General features: G+C 33.8%; 1 protein-coding gene across 4 annotated transcripts in view; it reads left to right on the top strand.

Moving 5' to 3' along the window:
* The window catches only part of CDKAL1 (CDK5 regulatory subunit associated protein 1 like 1), a 623,742-nt gene that overhangs the window by 19,081 nt on the left and 580,393 nt on the right, over window positions 1-24,268 (top strand). For 2 of the 4 annotated variants that reach the window (XM_033115841.1, XM_033115844.1), the window contains 2 exons: window positions 1,149-1,324; window positions 2,807-2,919. In XM_033115841.1, the coding sequence (XP_032971732.1) occupies window positions 1,155-1,324; window positions 2,807-2,919 (283 nt within the window). In that variant the 5' untranslated portion in view covers window positions 1,149-1,154. The remainder of the gene's footprint in view (window positions 1-1,148; window positions 1,325-2,806; window positions 2,920-24,268) is intronic. The other 2 variants (XM_033115842.1, XM_033115843.1) reach the window with 2 other exon arrangements.

Here is a 24,268-nt window from a genome sequence, read left to right as displayed (position 1 = left end):
TTGGGGCGCCTCATTATAGCCTTAGATGGGAGAAGTCAGGTCTCCCTACTTGGCCTTTGTGGCTTGTCTGCAGATCGGACTATAGTTTCGTGTTTTGTAAGTTTTTTTTTTTTTTTTTAGTGGAATGGTTATTGTCTAAGAATTTTCTGTCTTGCTACGCTGCCCCCTGTCGGGTTCTTTTATAAGAAAATGGACTTTGTTGGGGTTTTTGTTGTTTGTTTCTGTTGCTACTTCTGAGTTGCTGGCTCCTTCAGTTCCAAGTCTGGGATATAAGAGGCAAAATAAACCCCAAGGACCTCACCACTGAGTTGTTCCTTGGGTTCCAAAGCCCCTAGCCTGCCTGCCTTCTTTTCTCCACTTGTGAAACTCTTGTGTTTATTTTATCCAGAGTTTTAGCTATGCTAGGCAGGAGGGGTAGGGAAAAGTATGTCTGCTCTGTCTTCCTGGAAGTTGTGTCTACATTTTTTTTTCTTAATTACAATAATGTTGAGCATTCAGGAAAGTAGAATAGGACAATGAACACCAACATATCTTTTCCCTTGATTTAAGAGTTGTGTTTTCCCATATGCCTTAATCTAATTTTTGTTTTAGTACATTATAGACATAATGACATCTCAGCTCCAATATTCAATGCACATCTCTGAAAAATAAGATTTTAAAATAATATATATTAAAAATGTATTCAGTGTCAAAAAAATAAGATTTTTACACATAAGGACAGTACTTTATTTCTATCTAATGATTTATAGTAATACCCTAGTATTACCTGATACGAAGTTCGTATTTTGATTTCCCTAGTTGTTCCCAAAGTGTCTTAAAGCTGGTTGGACAAAGTGAGATCTAAACAAGAGCATGAGTTGCATTTAGTTGTTAGGCTTTGAAGTCTGCTTTGATCTTGAACAGTTCCGCTCCTTTATTTTCCTCCATGATAGTGATTTGTTGATGATATAGTTCCATTTGAACCTTGGAATGTCATTGTTTCCTTGTGTTTCTTTAGCTCTACTCTACATTTTCTGTAAATTTGAAGCTAAATCTAAAGGCTTTATTGGATTCAAGTTCAGCAAAGATATTTCATAAGTGATGCTATGTTAAACAGATTTTTTGAGGGATTCATAAGCTTGTATCACTTGCTACCTTTTTATGTGAAGAAGAAGATGCCATCTGCATCCTGTGATTCACTGCTGGATGACATAGAAGATATTGTGTCACAGGAAGATTCAAAGCCACAAGATAGGCATTTTGCAAGAAAGTACGTTGTTCCAAAGGTGCGAAGGCGAAATACCCAAAAATATTTACAAGAGGAAAACAGTCCACCAAGTGATAGGTAAGCTTTTTTTTTTTTTTTTTTTTTTAAATTATATTCAGTATCATTCCAGGGGAGAAGCTGGTACTATTGGTCTATGTGATACGCACAATATCTCTTTTAAAAAATGTGTGAACTTTTTAGAGGATATATGTAGATTTATTTTTTTATTTGAATATTTTTTTAATGTAGCAAAGTAATTGGTTAAAGAAAGGTGTCAAATTGTTCCTTGAAGGCAGGGCCTCTGACAGTATTTGGCATAAAGATAGGATCCCCCCTCATCTCTTTGATGTTACTGCAGTTGGTATGTAATTTTGTGTTATTTCCAAATTAAAACTTGCTGGAATTTGTGGTTGCTTTTTCTTAGCAAATTTACAGTTACTTACGGATCAGTTAAAGCATTGAGCACAAATAAGTTATTGTGCTGTTTACAGCATATGTTAGGTCTTTAGTGAAATTCTAATACAACCTAGCAAGACATGATTATGCAGTTATATAGTTTTAATATGCCTATATTTATTCTAGTAAATTGTTGAAAATTTTAATACACTTGATTATTTGGTTTGGAACATTAAACTTTTAAAATCTATGAACTTAAAATTTGCTTATATTTTAATGACTGAAGTTTATCAAATTTGTCCTGAACATGTTCTTAAGATAATTTCTGTTTAATTATAAATGATTAGGGCAATCTACATTGAAAGTCCCTTTTTTCCTCTTCCTAAAATAATTACATTTTTAGAACTTTTATTTTTACATCTGAAGTACTTTCAGTAATGCTATAGGGTGACAGTTTTTTCATTTTGATTTAGTTATTTTAATCTGTAAGTTATACAGTAAAGATTGTAATTAGTATATCCTGTTTTTATGAGTAGGTACCATGTTTCGCCAAAAGTAAGACCTAGCCGGACAATCAGCTCTAATGCGTCTTTTGGAGCAAAAAGTAATATAAGACCCGGTCTTATTTCACTATAAGACCCGGTCTTATTTCATATTATGTATAATATAATATAATATATGACCAGGTCTTATATTACTTTTTGCTCCAAAAGACACATTATAGAGCTGGTTGTCCGGCTAGGTCTCTTATTTTCGGGGAAATGTGGTAGATGTACTTAGTTTTTTTTCTTTATTTGCCATTGTTATTAGAACCATTTTCTTTGCGATTTTTATTGGTGTGTACCATTCTATGAGTTGAACTTAGTGCTAGTACATTAGTAATACTGAATTTAAAATACAATTCAGAGAAAAGGGAGGTTTTTTTTTTTTTTGTAGTGTCTTACTGTCTTAGAAGTCTGTGGTTATTTTATCTCGATTTTAGACTTTTGGTGTAACAACAGGTGATGGATTAAGTTGGTGCGTTTAATGAATAACTTGTGAATGGGTTACAGTGAGTGTATTTTTTTTTTTTTTTGCATAATTTGCCCAGGTATCATCTAGTACTTTTTATTTTAAAAATCCCTTAACGAGACTTACTTTTTCTTTTTATTGATTGTTTAATAGCAATATTCCAGGCATACAGAAAATTTGGATACGAACATGGGGTTGTTCTCATAATAACTCAGATGGAGAATATATGGCTGGACAACTTGCTGCTTATGGATATAAAATTACAGGTAATGAGATCGGTAATGTATTTTATTCGTTAAATTTTTCAGAGCTAATTTTTTAGAGGTATGTATTCTACAGCAAGTAAAGGATATTTTTGCATAACTTAATTATTTTAAGGAAAAACAAAAAGGTAGCTATTATACATTGCCTACATAACTACAGATATCATATTTGAAAAAAACTTTAAAAACTATTTTGAAATACCTTAAGACTTACAGAAAAGTAATAAATTATAGACTTTGCATAAACCCTTCACCTCCCTTCCCCTCATATCACCATCTTGCATAATTATAGTTTAATTAATAAACTAGGAAATTAATATTGCAGTACTGTTATCTAAACTACAGGTCTTATTTGAATGTGGCAATTTTCCCATTTATATTCTTTTTCTGTTCCAGGAGTCAATCTAAGATACCACCTTTCATATATTTGTAATGTCTCCTTAGGTGACAGTTCCTCAGTTTTTTCTTGTCTTTTATGACCTTGAACTTCTGAAGAAAAACGGATTATTTTGTAGAATGCCCTCAACTCGGGTTTGTCTGATGTTTTCTCTTGAATTAGACTAAGGCTATGCATTTTTGGCAAGAAGAGTGCATCATATCAGGGGGTTCATGATGTCAATATGTCTTATTACTAGTGTAATAAGAAATCTGTCTGCCAGATTTCTTCAGAGTACAGTTAATATTTTTCTCATTTGAGTAAATATTCTGTCCTCAACCTTTTTGTCTATTTTAGTATCTGTCAGTGAATCTTTCTGCAGTAGTTATTACTGCATTGTTTGCTTTACAGTGATTTTCTGTTTTCTTCTTTCACGTTTATTAGATTTCTTATGAAAGGAAGAGCTATCCTTTCTGCCTCATTTACTTACATATTTATATCAGTATGGACTTACGGATTGTTTTTCTTCAATGGGTTGTAGTTTGATACTATCATTATTTATTTTGCTGCTCATTATTCCAGCTTTGGCCACAGGACCTTGTTCAGGCTGGCTCCTGTGTCTTCTCAACATGCCCTCGTTCTTGTTTGAGCACTTCCTTATTTTCTGGCACCACAAGATGTTCTAGTCTCATATTTCTGTTCCCCAGCCTTGGAAGCAACCACTTTTCCAAGGACCCCTAATCCCTTTTATTAGGAGAATGTGTTTAGAACCAGATCAGAGATCTGGACACTATGTATGCTCATTGCCACCATAAAGTGTCAGGGCTCCTGGGTCCTCTCAATGAATTGAGCTAGGAAATGTATGCTTATACACATCTGTATCCATTGCTGTGTTTATATGTGTATATATTTAATGGCATCATAATTTGAGTGCTTTGTGACAGGCACTGGCTCAATGCTTCATGCATGTTATCTTGCTTAGTTCTTGTGATATGAGGAACTATTGGCATCCCTACCTTTACAAGTGAGAATGGAGAGGTTGTGTCTTACCTTAAATCACACGGGCAGTGAATGCTCTGTCACTCCAAAACACTGCTCTGCACCACTGTTGTATACCTCACAGTTGCCTTTGTATGTATAATGGGTAAGTCCTGGCTTCAAGGTAGCATGTGAGGATTGGAAACTTACTCCTTTCATAATATTGTTTTCTTTAGCAAGTAAATGATTGTATGTCATTAACTCTGTGTTTTTGATAACTTATTCTTTAGATAGAAAAGTTGGTGTTAATACTTTTGTTCTTTAAGATAAAAGACTCAAAATATACTTTTAGAATTCTCTGTATTCATTAGTAATTTTTGGTATAGTTTAGCTTGGAATTACTTTAACACATTCTGATGGTACAGATTGAGTGTTAAGAAAATAGCCTTTAAGAAAATTTCCTGAAACATTAAAAAACCAGAGCCTGACTTTTCTAGTTGATATTAATTATCTGGCACATTTTAATTTAAATTTTAGTCCTTTAGCGGTTTGTGTCTGGTCTAAGTACTCTTCTCTGTGAAAGAACAGTCCTGTTGTGTTTATATAAGAATATTGAGCTTTGTTATGTACATCTAATTTTGATTTCTTATTTGGGAATAGTAGAAAGGGAAAATTAAGGAAGCAGTCACTTGAATATGAAATTAATTTTTCTTACAAATGTAGTATATTACTTTTATATACTTGCATTACTTGTATATGTTTGTATTTTATATGCTATTGATTACCCCACTTTAGAAATGCATCTTCAATTTTAGTCTGGCTGGTATGCAGCAGACTGTAGGATCACGTTCCTCACTTGTCTAGACGCTATAGGCCCAGAAAATATGAACAATATTGGCTCTGTAAAACATTTAAGAAGGAAATATCTACAGATTTTGTATTTAGATTTGATATATGATATGAATGATTTCTGGATTACCTATGCCAAGTAGTCTCTTTCATTATTGTGGAATAGTGGGAGTTTATAAAAATTACATAACTTAATTTATAATGTTTTATTAATCAAGTGTAGACCTAAAATATTTTCATTTAATTGTAAAATTGATTAAAATAGGTATAAAATACAAATTATATCTAATGTAAACATATTATTGAAAACAGTATACAGAGAAGTTCAAAATTAACTCTCAATTACCATTTTACTATTTGGGGGAGAAAGAGATTGTGAGTATATACTTGAAATTGCTATTTTTTGGGTTTTGGAGAAGTTTATTAGACAGCTATAGTAACTGGAAAACTTACTACCAGAAACTCTCAAATGCAGTTTTGAGATTGTTTTGGAGTTGCAGCAATTAGTGTATAACTAACAACACTAAAGTTAGAGTGCTAAAGTTGGAGAATTTTTCCAAATTATGGTAGAGTCAAGGTCAGCTCTTCTCACCACTTCTATTCCAGTGTGCCCTTGAGTAGGAGAAAGGGGTTGCAGCTAGGTAATGCATCCACAGTGTGTCAATCCCCAGATCTCCTTTGGGAGGTGCTCTTTGTCACATGTGTCCTGGTGGGAAAGTAGTTCGAGCCCCAGTGGTCTAAGCCCTCAGCACTCCACTCCTGGACCACACTCCCAGCTTCCTTTCTCAGGTTCCCTTCTGTGCTGTGATAGTTACATTTATCGTGATAGACTTACACACCCATGTGTGGAAAGGTAATCCACACAAAACGGTTAAAATCAGTGTTCAAGGCCTTTCTGTTTTCCTCGCAATTTTTTGGAGAGTGAAGGCCAAGAACCTCTTTCTCTAAGATCTCTATGTACAGCAGTCCCCCATCTGTTGACTTTGGAGAGCCCTGCTAGGGAAACTTCTGTGACACTGGTGTGTATGAAGATGTTGCCTTTCCCCCAGGCTACTGAGAAGGCCAGAGGCCTGGCTCACCTCCCCGCTATGCATCTGACCCACTGGGGCCTTTCCAGTAACAACTGGCGGTGGCCTCCCGGCGGAGCCAGCTGCCCCAGCAGTGCCCAAGTAGGCAGCTGCTGATACCCAGTCATCTGGTCTTGCTAGTAGGCCTCAGATTTAGATAATCAACACGATTTATCATCTTGAATGGTACTATGTTCGGGTCTTTTAATGCCATGAATTGAAATTGCTGTTTTTAACTGTGTAATACCAGGAATATAATTATTCCAGTGCAGGCTTGTTCATTACCTCTTTCAAACCCTTTTTATTTTGAGGAAAAAGGGGGTTTATAACTTATAAAATAGTGCCTATTTGCTTCTTATTTCAAAGAATGCAACTTATTGAGGAGAAATGATGTCCTTCCCTTAAACTCAGAACAATTAATTATATCCGGGATACATGTTTGCATAATACAGTTAAATTGGTATGACGGAAAGCCATTAGACTGTCCCTGTAGGTACAGTGACTTTTTAAAGAAATATATTTGATTGCATACATTCCATGAGTATGTTCTTCAAGTAAGCAATTTTTGTAGACTAAACTTTTTTTTTTCCTTTGGTTATTGTTTTTGGATTATTTCTTTTGGAGATGTTGGTATATCATTTTCAGTGTCTTCGTTGGTGGCAGATCGTCATATCTTGAGAGCACATTTAGTGTTAGAATGGTCACAGGTTATTTGAGGCCAAATATGAGTACAGTATATGATATGATATTGAACAGTACTGTTTTAGTTAAAAAATAAGGCATTTTTGTTTATCTTAATTGATTCTGAAAACTGTTCTAAAAGAGTTAAAACAAATGTTTACAGTGGTGATTCTTCTACTTTTTGGGTCTCTTCAGAACCTCACAACTCTTACATAATTTCAGCAAAGAACTCATAACAATTGCCCAGCCCAATGAAGTAGGGTCTCCCAAGGTGACTGCTTTAGAGACAGCCCTCATTTAGATATAGACGTGGTAGAGATATGTTGGAAAGAGATGTTTAGTTTGTAGTCATGTCTGCTGTAAATGAATATAGCATATGCTTTTTGGTTAGTGGAAAAAAATCCTTCATAAATCCATCAGCTGAGGTTCTAGTTCATAAACACATGAGAATAATGTGTGTTTTATATATATGAAATATTTGTGATAAGCGTATGTAAGTCAAAATAGAGTGTTTAGCTTGGGTGCTCGCAGTTTCAGAGACATTTTAAAATTCCTAGCCTGTTACAATTCTTGTTAGTTTCTTTGTGTATTTGTATATAGTTAATTCATCAAATGTTCTCTGAACATAATATATGTTACAGAGTATAGTGCTAGAGGTGTAAAGACATGAAAATGAACTAGACCTGGATTCCAGCAAAGTGTTTTAAATTTTAAGACAGTTCAGTGGGGATGTATTAGGTTGGTATGTCCAATGTTTGCGTAAAGAATACTTCTTTGTTTATCTTGATTCTGAAATACATTCAAGAATACATTCAAGGGCCACACTTGTGGTCAGTAGAATTTTAAGAACATTAAAGCTACACTTTTATGTTTGAACTTGGATTTGTGGAAATTACACTTGTATATAATTAAAGTATGAGTGGACATAAAGTTTCTTAAAACAATAATAAAACTTTGCTTGCTTTCTTATCTCAGTTTTAAGAAATGGTAACTATGACACTTCACATTAATACCTTGAGTTTATCTATGTAATAAAATAATTAAGATAAGATGTAGATTAATTCTGTGGGAAGCTAAAAAGGCAGTGGACTTCAACTTCAAAATACAGCTAAATGAAAAATGTGTATTATGCTTCTCTTAGGTGACAATGTTTTGTGCTAGTTAGTTTTATGTAAAATCAGGATTTTTGTATACATTTTCAGGGAAGGGAGCTGAACTGGTTGAAAGCTACTGTGTGTTAGGCATTTTACATAAATTATTGCTAGGATCAAATGAAATAACTTTGGAATGAAGTTTCTGCATATTTCAAGATAAGGAGCTTGAGACGGGGGGGGGGGGGGGGGGGGGGCGGGGGGGGAAGGAAGGCCCATGACAGCGTTGTGTTACACAATATCACCCAACTAATATGTGCTGGGACTGACATTGAGACATACCTGTTGTCTGTCACCACAGCCTCTGCTCTTTGCACTGTGCTATATAGTCTGTGTATAGTCTTATCTGTGTATAGACTTATCTGTGTATACACTTATCTATGTATAGTCTCTGAAAATTGGTATTTTAAAGGTATTTCAGTTAGAAATTGAATAATATTAATGACTTTTATTAGTGTAGTTTTTATCACTGCCCATCATTTTGAAATTTCTTTTCTTTTAGAAGAAGTCTTTTATATATGACCCTTATTAACCCCCCCTTTTTTTCCCTGAGGGGAACAAGGGCGATACTTACCACTGGACTCCATACCATACGAACATACTCAGTTTATTAATTTTAGTGCTGAGTTTGGAGTTGGAAGTAAGCTCTTTCTTTTCGTAGAGAGCAGTGTCAGCTGACAGCTACCTGGTCCCTTCCCACCTCCTTAATTCTAAATGCGAGGTCATCTCCCAGTGGAACATAAATGTATTATCTTGATTTTTGTATTCTTCTTGAACCTCTAGCGCAATTCAGTGAAAGAATCATTCACTATCTTAGTCCAGGGCTCTTAACTTGCCTTCCACACGTACCTCATTAATTTAGCCTTCTTCGTTTTTCACCATCACTGCGATTATTTAAATGTGTGTAGTGTCTTACAGTTTGTAGAATGTGTTCATATTTATTGTCAATTTTGTATAGCTTAGACCTGAATATAAAGACAGAATAAGGACTTTGTTAACTTAGGCTTTTAAAAAATTATTTAAAATATCCTGATATTTAGATTTCTGAATTAAATTGTATGTATTAGTAATAAGTATTCACAATGAAAAGTTTAGTTATGTGCTGACTGGAACATTTTTCTGACTGTCACCCATCGTTTCCTTGTAGAGATGCTTTATTCTGTAGCCAAAGGTGATGCCTTTTATTTGAAGGTTCAGAAGTCCATCTGGAATTTTAGTGAAAATAAATTTTATTCTGATCATTTGCATAGTGTGTGTAATGCAAGTGGTGACCATCAGCTTACAGATAAAGTTGAATCTTAGCAGTATTTTAAAGTTCAGAAGTTAAACAAGTAAAGGTTATACAAGGAGAAACAAAACCTTTCATATACATTAAATTAGGAACAGTATCTGTTGATCTATAAAATGTCCTCCTTATGTGGGCATTTCAGGTTAATTTTACAAGCTTTTACTATTTATATATATCTGATGTGCTGGAAAACTATAATCTTAAGATATTTAAAAGTACTTCCTTAACTTGCAGGTAATTCACTTTCACCTTCCCCTCCTGGCTACTGTGGAAATACTCTTATTAAGTTGTTTGCATGAATTACTAAGAATATTCTTCCTAAGCCTTAATTGTTTTCCAGTTATTTTTGCCACTATTATTTTACATAGCAAGTTGAGAATTTTATTAAAAGCTGGCTTTTTGTGAGGATCTGACAGCACACGGGAAGTAGAAGGAGACATTTTTTCAGGGCGTGACTTCCATCAAAATAAGAGAGAATGATGTACCAGCTGGCAGGGATGACAATTGTTAATGGATCACTGAGCTGTATTCCTTCTATCGGGTCTCTCCAAGGAACTCAACTTTCAAGAATAGAAGTCTCAAAGAGGTTTGGTAGCTTCCCTACCTTTGCTTTGATCTCCCTAGACAACACGAGCAAAACAACTCACAATGTTAGGATTTGCTAAGAGGAAACAATTTGGAGATATCTAAATGTAAAATGAGACCTCTAGGCACATTGCATTATAGTATGTATGGTAAACAGTTGGGTTGAAATAATAACTGTATGAACCAGATAGCCTTCTTTTTTTTTTTTTTTTTTTTTTTTAACAGACCCTGTGTTATATAGGTAGATGCATTTTGGAATCCTATTCCTGGAGTTATGGAATGGCTACCCTGAGCTGGGAAAATCATTTTGTGATCTCAGAAGGAGTTGAGTAAAGAAAATTTGCTCTTCACACCACATTTCCCTTTTGTTGAGAAAAGTAGACTGGGAATGGTGACAAAGCAAACAGATGTATTGGTTGAAGTTGTAGAAGATGAGCAGCAATTTAAGGGGATAAAAATAACGACTTTTCAACTGTAAATTGCAGAGGACAGACTTGATTTCCTAAATAAAACCGAAGACTGAAATGAAAGTCAACATAAGAGAATTAAGTAGTGCGCATGTACGAGCAAGCCTGCGAGCAAGCATGCATACGTACGTGGGTATGTGTGAATGAAAGACTCCATTTGGAAGGATATGGACAGGTGTAACTGAAAAACCACTTGTGTATAATTGGTTTTAAAAATGCTTCGATTTGGAAGGCCATTGAGACATATAATTTATTGCCATATATTATGCATAACTTGCTGGAAAACTGTCAGTTGTCTTTGTGGCCTCAGGGATAAATGCACCTTATAGAAGTGTAACAACGTTGGTGTGTCACCTGAAAATGGATCCGAATATGTGCGTTTTTTTAGGAAAGCATTGTGGTACAGTTATTGTATAGCTTAATTGGCCTATTGTGATAAATTTTTTTTCTATATTATGAAAAATTTTTAAACAACTTTATTGAAGTAAAATTTCCATTATATTTAATCATAAAATTTACCCATTTTACCTATAAGTTCTTATAAGGAGGTTGTCTTTATTTTAAAATGAGTCCAAGATGACTGAGAAATGGGAGAAAATTGCTTTTTCTTACATATGCAGTTGTATTATGCTTTATAATAAAAAGCTGTATACGATTCTGTATTCAAATTTCTAAAATTTAAATTATACATGCTAACATTTTTGTTTACATTTTGTAATCCTTTAGTGGAATGTAACATTTCAAGAAGATATTTTAATACATTTTAAAGGGGTGCTGGGACTCTTCATTAATGTGATACACAGCAGGGTGCATACTGATTTTTCTGATTTATATGTTCTGGGCTTTTTTTTTCCTTCTTTACATAGGGCATGGAAGTAACAGTTTCTGTTATTTTTCATCTTGTTGGTCCAGGAATCTCCTGTTGTCATGAGATGAAACAAAATTATGTGTGTTTGAACCAGCACTCCCCTAAGTGGCACTAGTTTTGATTTTGTACTAAATTGTGTGTGATCTCTTTTACAAATTAAGTTGTGTCAACTTTTTTTTTAATCCCAAGCAATATTTTCTTTTATATTTGAGAGTGAACTTGCATGGTTGATTAGAATCTTCACCTTTTAAAGAGATGAAGAGAAAAATCTAGTTTACTCTTGCGAATTGTAAAATATTTTGGTTCCAGGTCCAAATTTTTCTTTGCTTGGTATTATGAGGTCTGACAATTAAATTTGCGAACTTGTTGCAGTGATGTTGCTAACCTTTTTTGATATCAAAGGGATTATTCATTATAAATTTGTACCAACTGGACAAACAGTTAATCAAGTTTACTATTTGGAAGTGCTGGAAAGGCTGCGTGAAAAAGTTAGACGACCTGAACTTTTCACCAGTTCATGGCTCTTGCATCACGACAGTGCACCAGCTCACAGGGCACTGTCTGTGAGGGAGTTTTTAGCCAGTAAACAAATAACTATTGGAACACCCTCCCTACTCACCTCATCTGGCCCCTAGTGACTTCTTTCTTTACCCAAAGATAAAGGAAATATTGAAAGGAAGACATTTTGATGACATTCAGGACATCAGTGGTAATACGACGACAGCTCTGATGGCCATTGCAGAAAAAGAGTTCCAAAATCGCTTTGAAGGGTGGATGAGGTGCTGTTGTTTGTGCACAGCTTCCCAAGGGGAGTACTTTGAAGGCGACTGTAGTGATATTCTGCAGAGAGCTATGTAGCTCTTTTTCTGGGATGAGTTCACAAACTTAATTTTCTGACCTTGTATGTCCAAAGTGAGTGCCCAGTAACAGTTAATAACTCGCGTGGTAATTAAATTATTTTGATAAAAGTTTTAAACTCTTTTTCTCAGTTTTTTCACTAGTAGATGTTGGAAAAGTGCATTATGTTTAACTGTCTTTTTTTGGGACCTTGGTCATTTTTTACCCTGTTCCACTTTTAGTCTGATCTTTTCAGGTCACTTGAACCTCTTGTTTGTATTTCTTGTAGCATGTAAATAGTAATAGTTTAACTCGTGTGTAGCTGTATTAATTTTTTATGAATAAACTGCTGTGCAGTGCTACATTGTGTTAAGATGAGGAGTCTTTTCAAAATTGCTGGCATTCTGGTCTTGAAACACTTATTTTCCAGAATTTTTATGGGAGACAAATCAACGTAGACCCGTAGATTTTTAGAAATTTGACATTTGATTAATTGCTTAATGATTCAGATTACTCTTTGAGATTTTATAAAACATTTTTTTTGCTAATTTAGAAATAATTTTTTTAAGAAAATGAGCAGATGATAAATTACCATGAAAGCTTCACTTAAAAATATATTTTTTGCATTGTCATATGTGATTTTGGGGAAAACAATTTTTTTGAGATGTTGACACTTGAATGTGTAAAATAGCTTTGCTGATTTTTGGCCTTAATTTAAAATTTTAGTGGGTTTGGATTAAAGAAATGATGTATTTTTAGCTCTTGGACAATAGATGGCAGTGTTGTTTTACGTAATCCCTAGTAGCTATAACATACACGAAAAGTCAATTTCACGGTACAAATAGTCTTCTTATAAAATTGTTAGATGTCATTAAATTGGTTAACACTTTATTTTTTATGATTTATTGCTTTTTAAACTTTTTACTCGTATTTATATAAGAATTGGACAAATTGACCTTTTCAGAGGCAGCGTGATGTGCAGGTATCAGCCCACTGTATACGCTGGAGAACAGATGTGAAATAATTCGTTCACTGATTTACTGGCTGACGTCTGCATGACTGTGTTGCCCTGACTGTGCTACTTAGAATGTGGTCATTGTCCTCTTGCCCATACAAACCGACTGAGGTGGGAGTTTTGAATCTAAGGGCAAACATTTGTTACCTTTACCATTGCATTGCTTTCACACTCACTAAAAGCTAAACTTTGCATAAAATGCAACTTGAATTGCTCATTAGTCCTCGAATTTATTAACATGTAAGGCTAAAGAGGCTTACTATGAAAAGAGAATGGAGTTAACTACAGCCCTTAAAAATGCCCCCACCGGTTTATACTTTAACAACATGTTTTTGATGGTTAATTTAAGGGGAGCTGATTTGAATACCCCAGGCCTTTGCAGAGACTTTCCTTTTGGTCCTCCCTTCAATGTAGCTTGGCTGGTGATTCTCAAATTTAAGAATTTGTAAGAATTTTTGTACAGTGTTATACACATAGATTCATGTGTATCATAAATATGTGTGATTTAATGGCCTTTTTTTTTTTGCAGTAATTGTAACTATCCATTAGATCACCTAATCTGATCATTTTTGATCCAAACTCCTTGTATGCACTATACTGTACCTCTATTTGCACTGCTGCCATTCAGCTTATGTCCCTGACTTAAAGACACAGAGAGAGTGGTACCCCAGCTAGTGCCTATCTTGGGATAAATTATCTGTTTTACATGTTCTCTCCCATGGCATTGGAGTTCCTTTTTTCGGTCTTAGTCATCTTTACCTTTGACATCTCAGATGCACTGTTGATTAGTTTCTCTGATTAGTGACTATAGTCAGCTATTAAGTTGGACTGTAAAACCAGCTGTTGTCATGTATTAGCTATATGGCTTTGGGCAAATGACAATATGTCTGTGCTTCAGTATCCTCGTTTATTTGATGAAGATGACAACAGTCCTTTCTAAAGATTAAATGTGATTCAGTGTGTATTTAGTATTACCATTACCATTATTAAACATAGTACCTGGCACAAGATAGGAATTTGGGTGTTTTTTGTGTGTGCATTGCTGAAGAAGTAAAAACAATTTTTTGATTATTATATATTAAAGTAACTTTATTTTTATCTTTATAGCAGAATAAAAAAAGTATATTCTAAAAGTTAAATAAATGTGGTATGTGGTGTCTGTGCATGTGTGAATCCCTTGAGTTTTTCAGTAGAATCCCATTTAGGTGGCTGTCAAGTCCAGTCTGCATAGTTTTGACATGTCTTGGATAAGATCCTTGTACTATCACTTTTCCTGACATGGACACTACAAATTATATTGAATCAGAAATCTAATTTAATCTATTCTTATTAAATTGGAAGCAGTAATTGCTTTCAATTTAATGGGATTGAATTCAGTATTAGAAATTTTGATGGTCTTTCAAACTTAATAAAATTTGGTTATATATATTTTCATTTATTTGTGTGTATGCATGTGTACTTGCAGAGAGAAGTGATCTTGGAGTATGACTTGTATTTAAATGTTGAGTTACTTGCAGTGTTGGGTAAGGGAGCATAGTACAAGGGTGGCAATGCGAATGGCACTTCTCATTGCCCCCGCCCCCTTTCTACCGAGGGAATAAAGCAGAGAGAAATAAAACTAAGGGCCTTCAAAATGGGATTTTCATACATTCAGAAATAGGGGAAGGAAATTAAGAGCCTCTAGAGAAGATCTGGAATGTTGTTTACTTTGAGGGTAAGCATCCAGCCCTCCTAATGATGAAGAAAGAGTTGTGGGTGAAATGAAATCCTTCAAAAATTTATTCTTTATATTCATTCTTTCCCACTAAATCATTTTTAGTAATAGCTAAGTTTACCAATTTTCATGTTTTATACTGTGCTATTTCTTGACTATGTTATGAACAAGAGGTGAGGCTAATTAATGACCCAAATACATTTCTGAGTTAATGTCTAATTATTGCATTTGATCATGGATTCTGTTTCACAGAAGATGTAGTACTATGGCCCACCTCTCTGGCTCCTGCTTTGCTTTCACACTTTTCGTGTTTTCAGTAACCATTTAGCCATATCGGCCATTGTCTTTCTTGCTTTCTTTTTAATTGAGTTGCAATGTAATTTGAGATGGAATCATTACTTATTAACTGATTTTGAAATTTGCTCTATAAAAAACTACTTGACTACAATTTGAGTAAAATTTATAGCAACAAGTGAATCAAAGATAAATATAGATCATTGAGAATATTTTCTTCTTTCCATGTGAGAGCTGAATTGTTAGTTGGCTTATAAAAATAAAGGAACTGTGAGGGTGCTCCAGCATAATTATGTTACGGTCTAATAAAACTCTTCAGGAAATCATTGAGAGATGTAAAAGTGGAAGACATTGAAAATGGTGTACAGATCTAAATATGAGATCAAATTAAGGCAAAGAAGCTTTAGGTAGAACATTTGAAGCTTATTTCCATCTCATTTGTAGCAGCTTTTTACCTTGTGACTTAGGTAAGTTGAAATTCATGTATAAACCATAAACAAGGGCTGTTTTTCCTGGAAAAAAAAAAAAGAACCCTTTACTGTTTTAAATATAGGTTCTTTTTCTATTAGCATAGAGATAGGAAGAATAGTGTATTGAAGAGTTTTTGAATTTGTGAAATGTAAACAGGTATGTGAATGTAGTCAGTGTTTGTGTACTCTTCATGTAATAATTTAAGTATAAATATCTTTTCCTTGCTAAATGTTTATAAAATACATTATAAAAACAATAAAATTACTTTGCAGAATCTTATGCAATGTAGAAGCATGTGCATTACTTGTAACAGGAAAATTACGGGATTTGACTCATATTTTTTAAGCAATTAATGTTGGAATTTAAAAAGTAGCAACTTTGAGCCAATGATAGCTCAACCATTCTTTTTTTCCCAGATAAGTCTTTATTTTTATTTAAACAATTTTTTTTCATTTACAGTTGATTTCAACATTGTATTAGTTTCAGGTGTACAGTACAGTGGTTAGACATTTATATAATTTATGCAGAGATTCCCTGATTTAGTACCCACCTAGTACTATACATAGTTGTTGCAACACTATTGACTATATTCTCTATTAATTGCCAATTTGTATTTCTTAATCCCTTCACCTTTTTCACCCAGCTCTCCAACCTGTCTCCCCTCGGAGACAACCATCATTTTATTCTCTAACTATGATTGTTTCTGTTTTTGCTTGTTCTTTTTATAACGTTCTTTAGTTTCCACATATAAATGAGATCATATGGTATTTGTCTTTCTCAATCTGACTTGTTTCACTTAGGATAATACACTCTAGGTTCATCCATGTTGTCTCAAGTGGAAAGAGTTCATTCTTTTTTATGGTCAAATAATACTCCTTTGTGTATATGTGCCACCTCTTCTTTATTCAGTCATCTATTGCTGGACACTTGGGTTGCTTCCAAATCTTGGCTATTGTTAATAGTGCTGCATTGAACATAAAGATGCATATATGTTTGCGAATGAGTGTTTTGAATTTCTTTGGATAAATACCCAGAAATAGCTTAATCATTCTTAACTAAAGGATGTTTATTTAGATAAGTCATTAAAATTTTCTAAGCCTCCGTTTTCTTCGAAATGAAATGATGCTCTCCCAACCTCATGAAACCAAATGACAACATATACAGTAGGTAATATTTTAATTTTTGAAAATTATTTATAAATTTAAAAATGAATAGCATTTATTAAGCTTGAATGTTACTATATTATAAACTGTCGGTTTTTGAATTCCTTGCTTTCATCTGTCACATTTCAGATGTTTTTGTACAATTTAGGAGCTCAGTTCTTAACTATACCAAAAGGTGGCACTGTTTACCCATGTTTAATATTTTAATTTGCTTTTTATGAAAAAAATGTTGGATGTTTTATCTGCAGATGTATTAAATTGAGGTTATATATTTTTTTATATTTAATTTTCTGTTTTGTAAATGGATCTTCAATTCATGTAAGATTTACAAGACCAGGTTTCACTTTAATTTTGAAATGGTTTGGAATTTCAGATATTTAACAATCATTTTATAGACATAAACTCCTGTATAATACAGTGTAATTAATGATAAAACCTTGTATTAATGTGACAGCTAATGTTTCATGGAAAACATAGTTGCTTTTGTATAGCAAAAACCATTAATTTTTTTAAGCCTCTAAAAATAATCCAGTGATTAAAACATGACGGCCATAAATAAATGATTTGTGTGGCTTTTAGGTGACACCACATAGGTTGATGCATTTTGGAATGTTATTTTATTTTAAAAGTACCTTTGAAAATTTAGCCAAATCTTTCATTGTTTGAATTTCCTACTGGCAGTGTTGTGATGAAAGGAAAATCTAGGTTCTATGAATAGCTTCTCTTGGTGAGAAATGCAAAAATTAGATAATATGAATTTGACTTGAAGTGAAGATTATTTATATAGCAGGATGTGGTAAATACACTTCCTATACAGTTAGGTGAAAACCTCCTGATTGTTCATTCATAGAGCATATTACATCCAACACAGTTTATGACCCAAGCAAGATAATACAAGCAGGATATTTTTATGTCCAATTAAACCTATCTAAAGAATTTGCCAATGATTTTTACTGGAAGCAGAAAAGCACAAAACACTTCTGTTACTAATATAAAATGCCTGATTCTTCTTTTGGGGATAAGGTTAAGAAACCTAAGATAATTTCAAGTGTGTTTCCACTGTTTTTTAAAATTTAAAAGTAGAAAATGTTTCAAGTGAACATGTGTGTTTCAATTTTTATTGTTTTTCTTTGTATATCACTTTTAAGGTGATATTCTAATCCTTAGAAATAGAGTTTACTCTTTTCCCATTGGAAACTCATCGGGATAACTCTGAAGTGACTGCCTCAGTTACTAAATGTATGTAGTTTGGGGAAAGTGGAGACACTTGGCAGTTAGGGTTTATGTTCATGTGCGTGTATGTGCTTATATTTAAATGTTCACTCTTATTGCTCCCTTTGTTGATGTTGGTAATGTGATACACATGTGATTTATCTTAATTTTTAAAAATGCATAATTAAACGATTTGATTATTCAGCAACTGTTCCAGTAGCCCAAGACTATCATTTATATATTTTCTTTCAGTATTTGACAATTGTTCTGTGAGCTATGAATAGTGTGAAAAATAGAAGGAATGTATTATAACACTTGAATACTTCAGAGCCCATACTTTGAGGATATTCTTATTGTAGAGATTAAAAAATAGTGTTTTAATTATTTAGCAAGAATCTGATCTGCTGTTTCACCTTTTTTTGGTAAATGTAAAATTCTGTGCATTTGGTAAATAACAAAGGTTTATTTTCTAAACGATTTGGTGGTTTCAGATTTTTGTAAGGAAATTATAAAAGCAAAAATGTACTCAGAATGACTTTTAAAAACTTGTTTCTGGACAGTAAATGGAAAAAGACAGCTAAGTGTCCCAAAAATGCTTTCAACAGGTTTCTTGTCCCCCCGCCCCCTCCCTCCGTCCTCACCCAGGCTCTCTGTAATTTCAAATTTGCCTCTCATGGTAGGAGGTGAAGTAGTCAAATGCAATATTATACAAGCAATATTTTTTCTCCAAATAATACTGGTGATTAAAAGAAATCCAATCAAACAGCATTATATATTCGTTATGAAAAAAACATCTATCATGTGGGCTTCATCTAAGGCTCCTTTAGATGCTTTATAATAATGTGCTAATTTATGCTGATGATCTTACCTCATGACCCTTTTGTGTGGTGTAGATATGTTAATATGTTACATCTTTTTAAATTTGAGTCCTCTGTGTTGGTTGAAAATGCTTGTTAGTCCATAGTACCACTCAGCAGTCTGTGTCAAAGACTGGACATGAACAAGAAAAGTGTATTTTTAGAATCAGTTTCGTTAAGCATATATTAGTAATAGAGGAAATTATAAAATAGATGTAATTTTAATAAGACTGAACAGTCACTGAAAATAGTAAGTACTCCAAGTACTGTCAGCTTTTAATTAGGAAAGAGAGGTGGGTCATTGGTTTTATTAAGCAAGGGCTTATTAACATCTTTTGATTTTTTTCTTTGTTTTTAAAAATATCAATAAAAAATATAAGAGTGAGGTATAAACATAACAGGCAGTTTTTAAGAAGTCAGCCATTTTATTACACCCATTTTTCTGTTCTGTAAATTTGGTTACGTATCTAAAAATCCCCATGGGAAGAGAATACTACATATATGTGGCTGAAGATTTCAAGGCCTTATGATGAGAACAGGGTAAGGAAGACCAAGGTCTAAAACACGTGGGAGAACTAAAATATTTTTGAAAATTTGTTAAAAATTTCATAGAAGGAAAACAGTTTACATGACTTAAATATAATTCATTTATTATCCTTCTTCACCCACAGAAATTTCTCCTTTTAAATTATATTTTTATCTTTTCTACAGAAAATATTTACACTAGGAGGGAAGTTTTTTCCTATTTTATTTAGTTTTATTTTTTATATACATTTAGCCCTTCAATCTGAAAGTGTAATGCTCCTTGAGCTTTGCCTTAAATTTGCTGCCTCCTATTGTTCCGTCTCATTTTGAACTGACAGACAGGGATCCACTCAAATGTCGGAGAAACCTGGGGAAATTCTTAAGTTCGGTATAACTGAAAAAATATTTTTCAAACCTCTCTGGGCCTGTGACCCCTTATCTCTAAAATGGGTTATGGAGTTGTGGGGAAAATTAATAAATGGTTGATAAATGTTAGCTATTATTAAGTATTGATAAAGAAGATTCACCATTATATATGTTTTAAATCTGAGTCTCTGAAATGAACTGGTAACTTAATGGAATTTGATTTAAACATGTAGTTAATCCCTTTTAATCTCCCCTTAAATGTCTTTTAGTTTTATGTGCTTCTATCTTGCATATCTTTTTCTGTTGGTGAGTGCTAAGTAGGAAATGAGGCAAAATAGGATAGTGAAATAACATAATAAATAAATGGCTTCTTTGGGGAACCAGTGAGGCAGCATGGGGCGATTTCACAGAAGGAATAAGAGATGAGGAGGTGGAAGATTTGAGGTCTTGCTTCAAAGATGATACTGATTATTAGTGAATTCATTTATCTTTTTTCAGCTTTTTAAATCTCATCTGAGAGATAATTCATTTTGACTGTTCCAGAAGTGTGAGGGACAGGTCAGTGTTTTTTCACACACATTGTCTCACTTTGAAAGTGGTAAAGCACTATATTAAGAAACGCCAGGTGTGAAATCCTTCTTGAACATATCTAAGTTCATTCCTCCTTACCCTGTTTCCTCCCACAACACACCTCAACTCAAGGTCTTCCTTAACACCATGCTATGATCTCTACTTGTAGCACTTTAATATTAAGAGTATTGGCATTTTTGTTTACATAGCTCTCCTATTAGATTGAACTTCAGTACAGCTATAGCCCATTTTCTTTGTATTCATAGTACCTGCTACCATATTTGGCCTGTAATAAGCAATGTTTGTTGAGTAAGTTTATATCAATATTCATGTCATTCATGAGAAATAATTAAAATTTACTGAATGATTATATAGAGTACAGGTTTGGTTTCTCATTTGTGTTGCCCTTTTTTTACTATTTGGTGTAAAACGGTGATGATTTTTTTACCTCCTGAAAGAATTAAATTTAGCATTTTTCTAGTTCAAATAGTCTTTTATAAATTCCTGAGACCCTTTTATGAGCCTTGCCATAGTAAATGGCCTTATTGGTGCTTAACAAATGTTGTGATTCATGGGCACTTAAGTATAGATTTCATGCATAAAGTGACTGAATAAAATAGGCACATTGTTCTTTGTTAGTTTTCTCAATTGGTTCTTTTAATTTTCCTGTTCTTACTGGTGATACCTTAAGGCATCTGGCCAGTGTTGAGTATTTCTTCCTGACTCATCATTCTTTCTGCCACCTGCCAAAGAAATGCTTTTACTTTAGTCAAGAGTTAGATTTCATTTTTGGTGTAGGTCACGGACCACCTGATAAGTCTAACCATATCATACAAATTAGCATTGACTGCCAGCTACTAGCATGGTTAATTTTGGTGCTATACTATTTTAAACTTAAAGATGTTGTGGAGGATGGAAAAACCCTTTATCTGAATATGAAACTAGCCACCAAATTTGAAGATTGTTTTCCCATTCACAGTGCAATTTCCCTTCGTGTGAAACCCAGTAGATTGTATTAAATTTACTTTTATATAGTCTTTCAGGATCATTAGAATTTTTCTTTCAGTGTAGTTAAATCACTCTTCCTGAGATAATTTAAATAAGAGGAAATTGAGAGCTGCGAATTAAAAAGGAAGAAAAATGGCTGATAGGTCATACGTAGAGGATTTAACCTTCCATCCTGGAAAAGATACTTCTGGGCCCTGGTACATACCATCTTATATCTGAAAGCTGGGAGGAAGCTGAGATATGTGTTGGAGGGTTCCTGGAACGTTGTGGGACCCAGAAAATGGGAGTCTGTTACAGTAAGAAAGGAATCGATTGGACTTACAATATTTGGATACAACGAACGCTTCTTAGAAAGCATTTTATCTGTTGCAAGTCAAAAAAAATTTACTCACATTTCAATGAAATTGTAGGCAGGAAATCCTGAATTTTCTAGAGAACCTTAAAAGTGCAGCAACAGTCATTACAAACTGGAAGAGTAAAATACCACGTATAATCCTTTCTTTTAGTACTACAGTATATTGTAGTAAATTTAAAATACTTGGTAGGGACTTCCATGGGTTCTTTTTCTACCTTTGGTCTCCTTATCTTCCCATTAGATCTTAAAATTCCCCCCAAATATATTCCCCTGCTGTGGGAATTCATGGAAACATTAGCTCCCTGACTGGGGGGGAGACTACTTTCCAGATATATTTCTTCAGGGGGAAACCTATGTAAATCTCTTGAGCATAAAGAATAAGTTCTATAGGTGAGAGAATGGATAAGAAAAAACATGCCCATAAGGTGGCATCTTTTCAGTTAGATTCTGTGCAAGGTTGACCACCTGCCTTGTGATCTTAGCCAAGCCATTTAATCTTTCTGAGCCTCAGTTTATTTACATATAAAATGAATGAGTTGAACTCCAGTGTTCTCCGGTTCTCTATAAATTCACTTATTCCTTAGGTATTCATCGTATGCCAGTGGTGCTTGCTGTGTATTCAGCAGTGAACAAGACAGATATGGTCTCACCCTTGTAAGAAGACTCCTATCTCCCTATCTCTGTTGATCTGTCCTTCTCCCAGTCCTTACCTTATCCAGTAATTGGGTGGATAATGAGGAAATGAAGCAATGTGAAATGATTAATTACCATTTGGGAGAACCTGTCTGCTTTTATTTACAAAGTGAATCAGCATTTTGGGGGAAAAACACAACTTATAAACAACATAGTTTATATAGTTAAAAATGTTGCTAAAATGAAGAAGTGAATTATCTGTTAGTGGAAATGACTGGGTGACTTGGGAGTGAGAGAAGTGAAAGACTGAGAATGATCTTAAGTTAATAGAAAAGATTTATCCTTGACATTGGAAAGTAATTAAAAAAGGGGGTAGTTATTCATGCTCTTGTGTATGCTAAAGATCAGATTTACACAATATTTTTGGGGGGGAGCGAACCTCATTGGTATGAGTCAGCTCTGCTATCTTGAGCATCATGCCTTTAGTCTGGAGAATTGAAATTTATTATCTCACAAAAAGGGGAAAATAATTTGAATAGAGTTAATAGAAATGAGAGGAGTAAACTTTTACTTAAGTAATACAGTAAGGCACCTAAAAGGAAAAATCCTGCATTTGGCCTCTAGATCTAAAACGACATTCTAGTCTGTGCAGGTTGGTTCAAGAGCTTTTAACAGTGTTGGAGGCAGCCAGGTTAGCTCCATAGAATTGAAAACTGACTTCTCCCGAGATACTGATGAAAGCAACTAAATTTATTGGTTATCAGGTAGCGAGAGTAAGTTCAATTTTCTCCAGACCTGTGACAATTAGAGGTTGGTTCTAGCATATCTAATGCTTAAGTTTCAAGGCTACCTCTATTTGAGAGCTGTTTTGGGGAGATAACCTTGTAACACATACATTTTAATGAGTACATTACTTTTACCACCTGCTGAAGTAGACTTGGAGTGAATACTGACCTGAAGTGAATGCCTGTGTTCAATATTAATATGGCATGTCTGGATCCAGACAGCAATCTTTCATTTTGACATGTACATAGTCAAAGTAAATTAATGTTTAAAACCCGAACACTTTAAGTTCAGCCAGTGTGTGCATTCCATAATAATCCTTCAGAAGCAGTTTACATAGAAATGCTGAGTGCTTTCTTATACTTTATTTATTATATGTATGGGTCCATATTACAGTATTTGTAACAAGATTTATCCAGTGCTATTTTTGTGACTCACTTGTCTTGCGGTGGCTAAAGAAATTAATTATTTTAGGATTTAGTCTTTCCATATTTTAAATAAAATTACATTGTTTTTATATATTTATGCCTGGCAAGATAATAGCCTTTCAGGATATAACTTTCAGTTATATTATTTTTAGATTTTTTTATTAAGCTAATTCCTTACTTTATTCCTACTCGAATAATCACAAAGACTTGAAAGTATAGTAGTAATTTTTAATAAATTTGACTTGGAAATAGTGTGTATTTGTGACTATCTGTGTAACAAGAATATTGCTGGAGCATTTTTCTTTTCTTCCTTGCTACCATTTTCTAAACTGGCCTTTATTGGTTAAAAAGACATTCATGGCAGATGTGGTAATGGGGAAATTATATTAACATTTAAGTATTAAATTAGCTTGTAGCCAGAGTCTCCTACTAATATGATGACATTTAGTAAGTTCAGGATTTTAAGGACCGTTGCACAAGTCATTGTTACACATTTCCTGTTTGTTTTTTTTTAAAAAAAGTATGTTAGATCTGCTTTTCCAGATGGAAAAATTCCATCGTGGATTTTAATGTTGTTAGTATTTTACCTTGTTTGTCAGTGTCTGTTATTTATGTATTAAGAATATGTGTATAGTGACCATATGAGAATAGTATGTGATTGGCGCCATATGAAAACAAGACAGTTTTCATAACACTTTTACAGTTTAATTTCAAAGAAAAATCTCAAGTTACATTTATTAGCAAACATATTTCAGCTCTAGGGAGTTTTTCATTCTCCAAAAACATGGCAGATGGAAGTGAACCTAATATG

This window comes from Rhinolophus ferrumequinum, chromosome 9, assembly GCF_004115265.2.
Source record: "Rhinolophus ferrumequinum isolate MPI-CBG mRhiFer1 chromosome 9, mRhiFer1_v1.p, whole genome shotgun sequence".
Taxonomy (NCBI): Eukaryota; Metazoa; Chordata; class Mammalia; order Chiroptera; family Rhinolophidae; genus Rhinolophus; species Rhinolophus ferrumequinum.
This window is presented reverse-complemented; position numbering and strand designations above follow the sequence as displayed.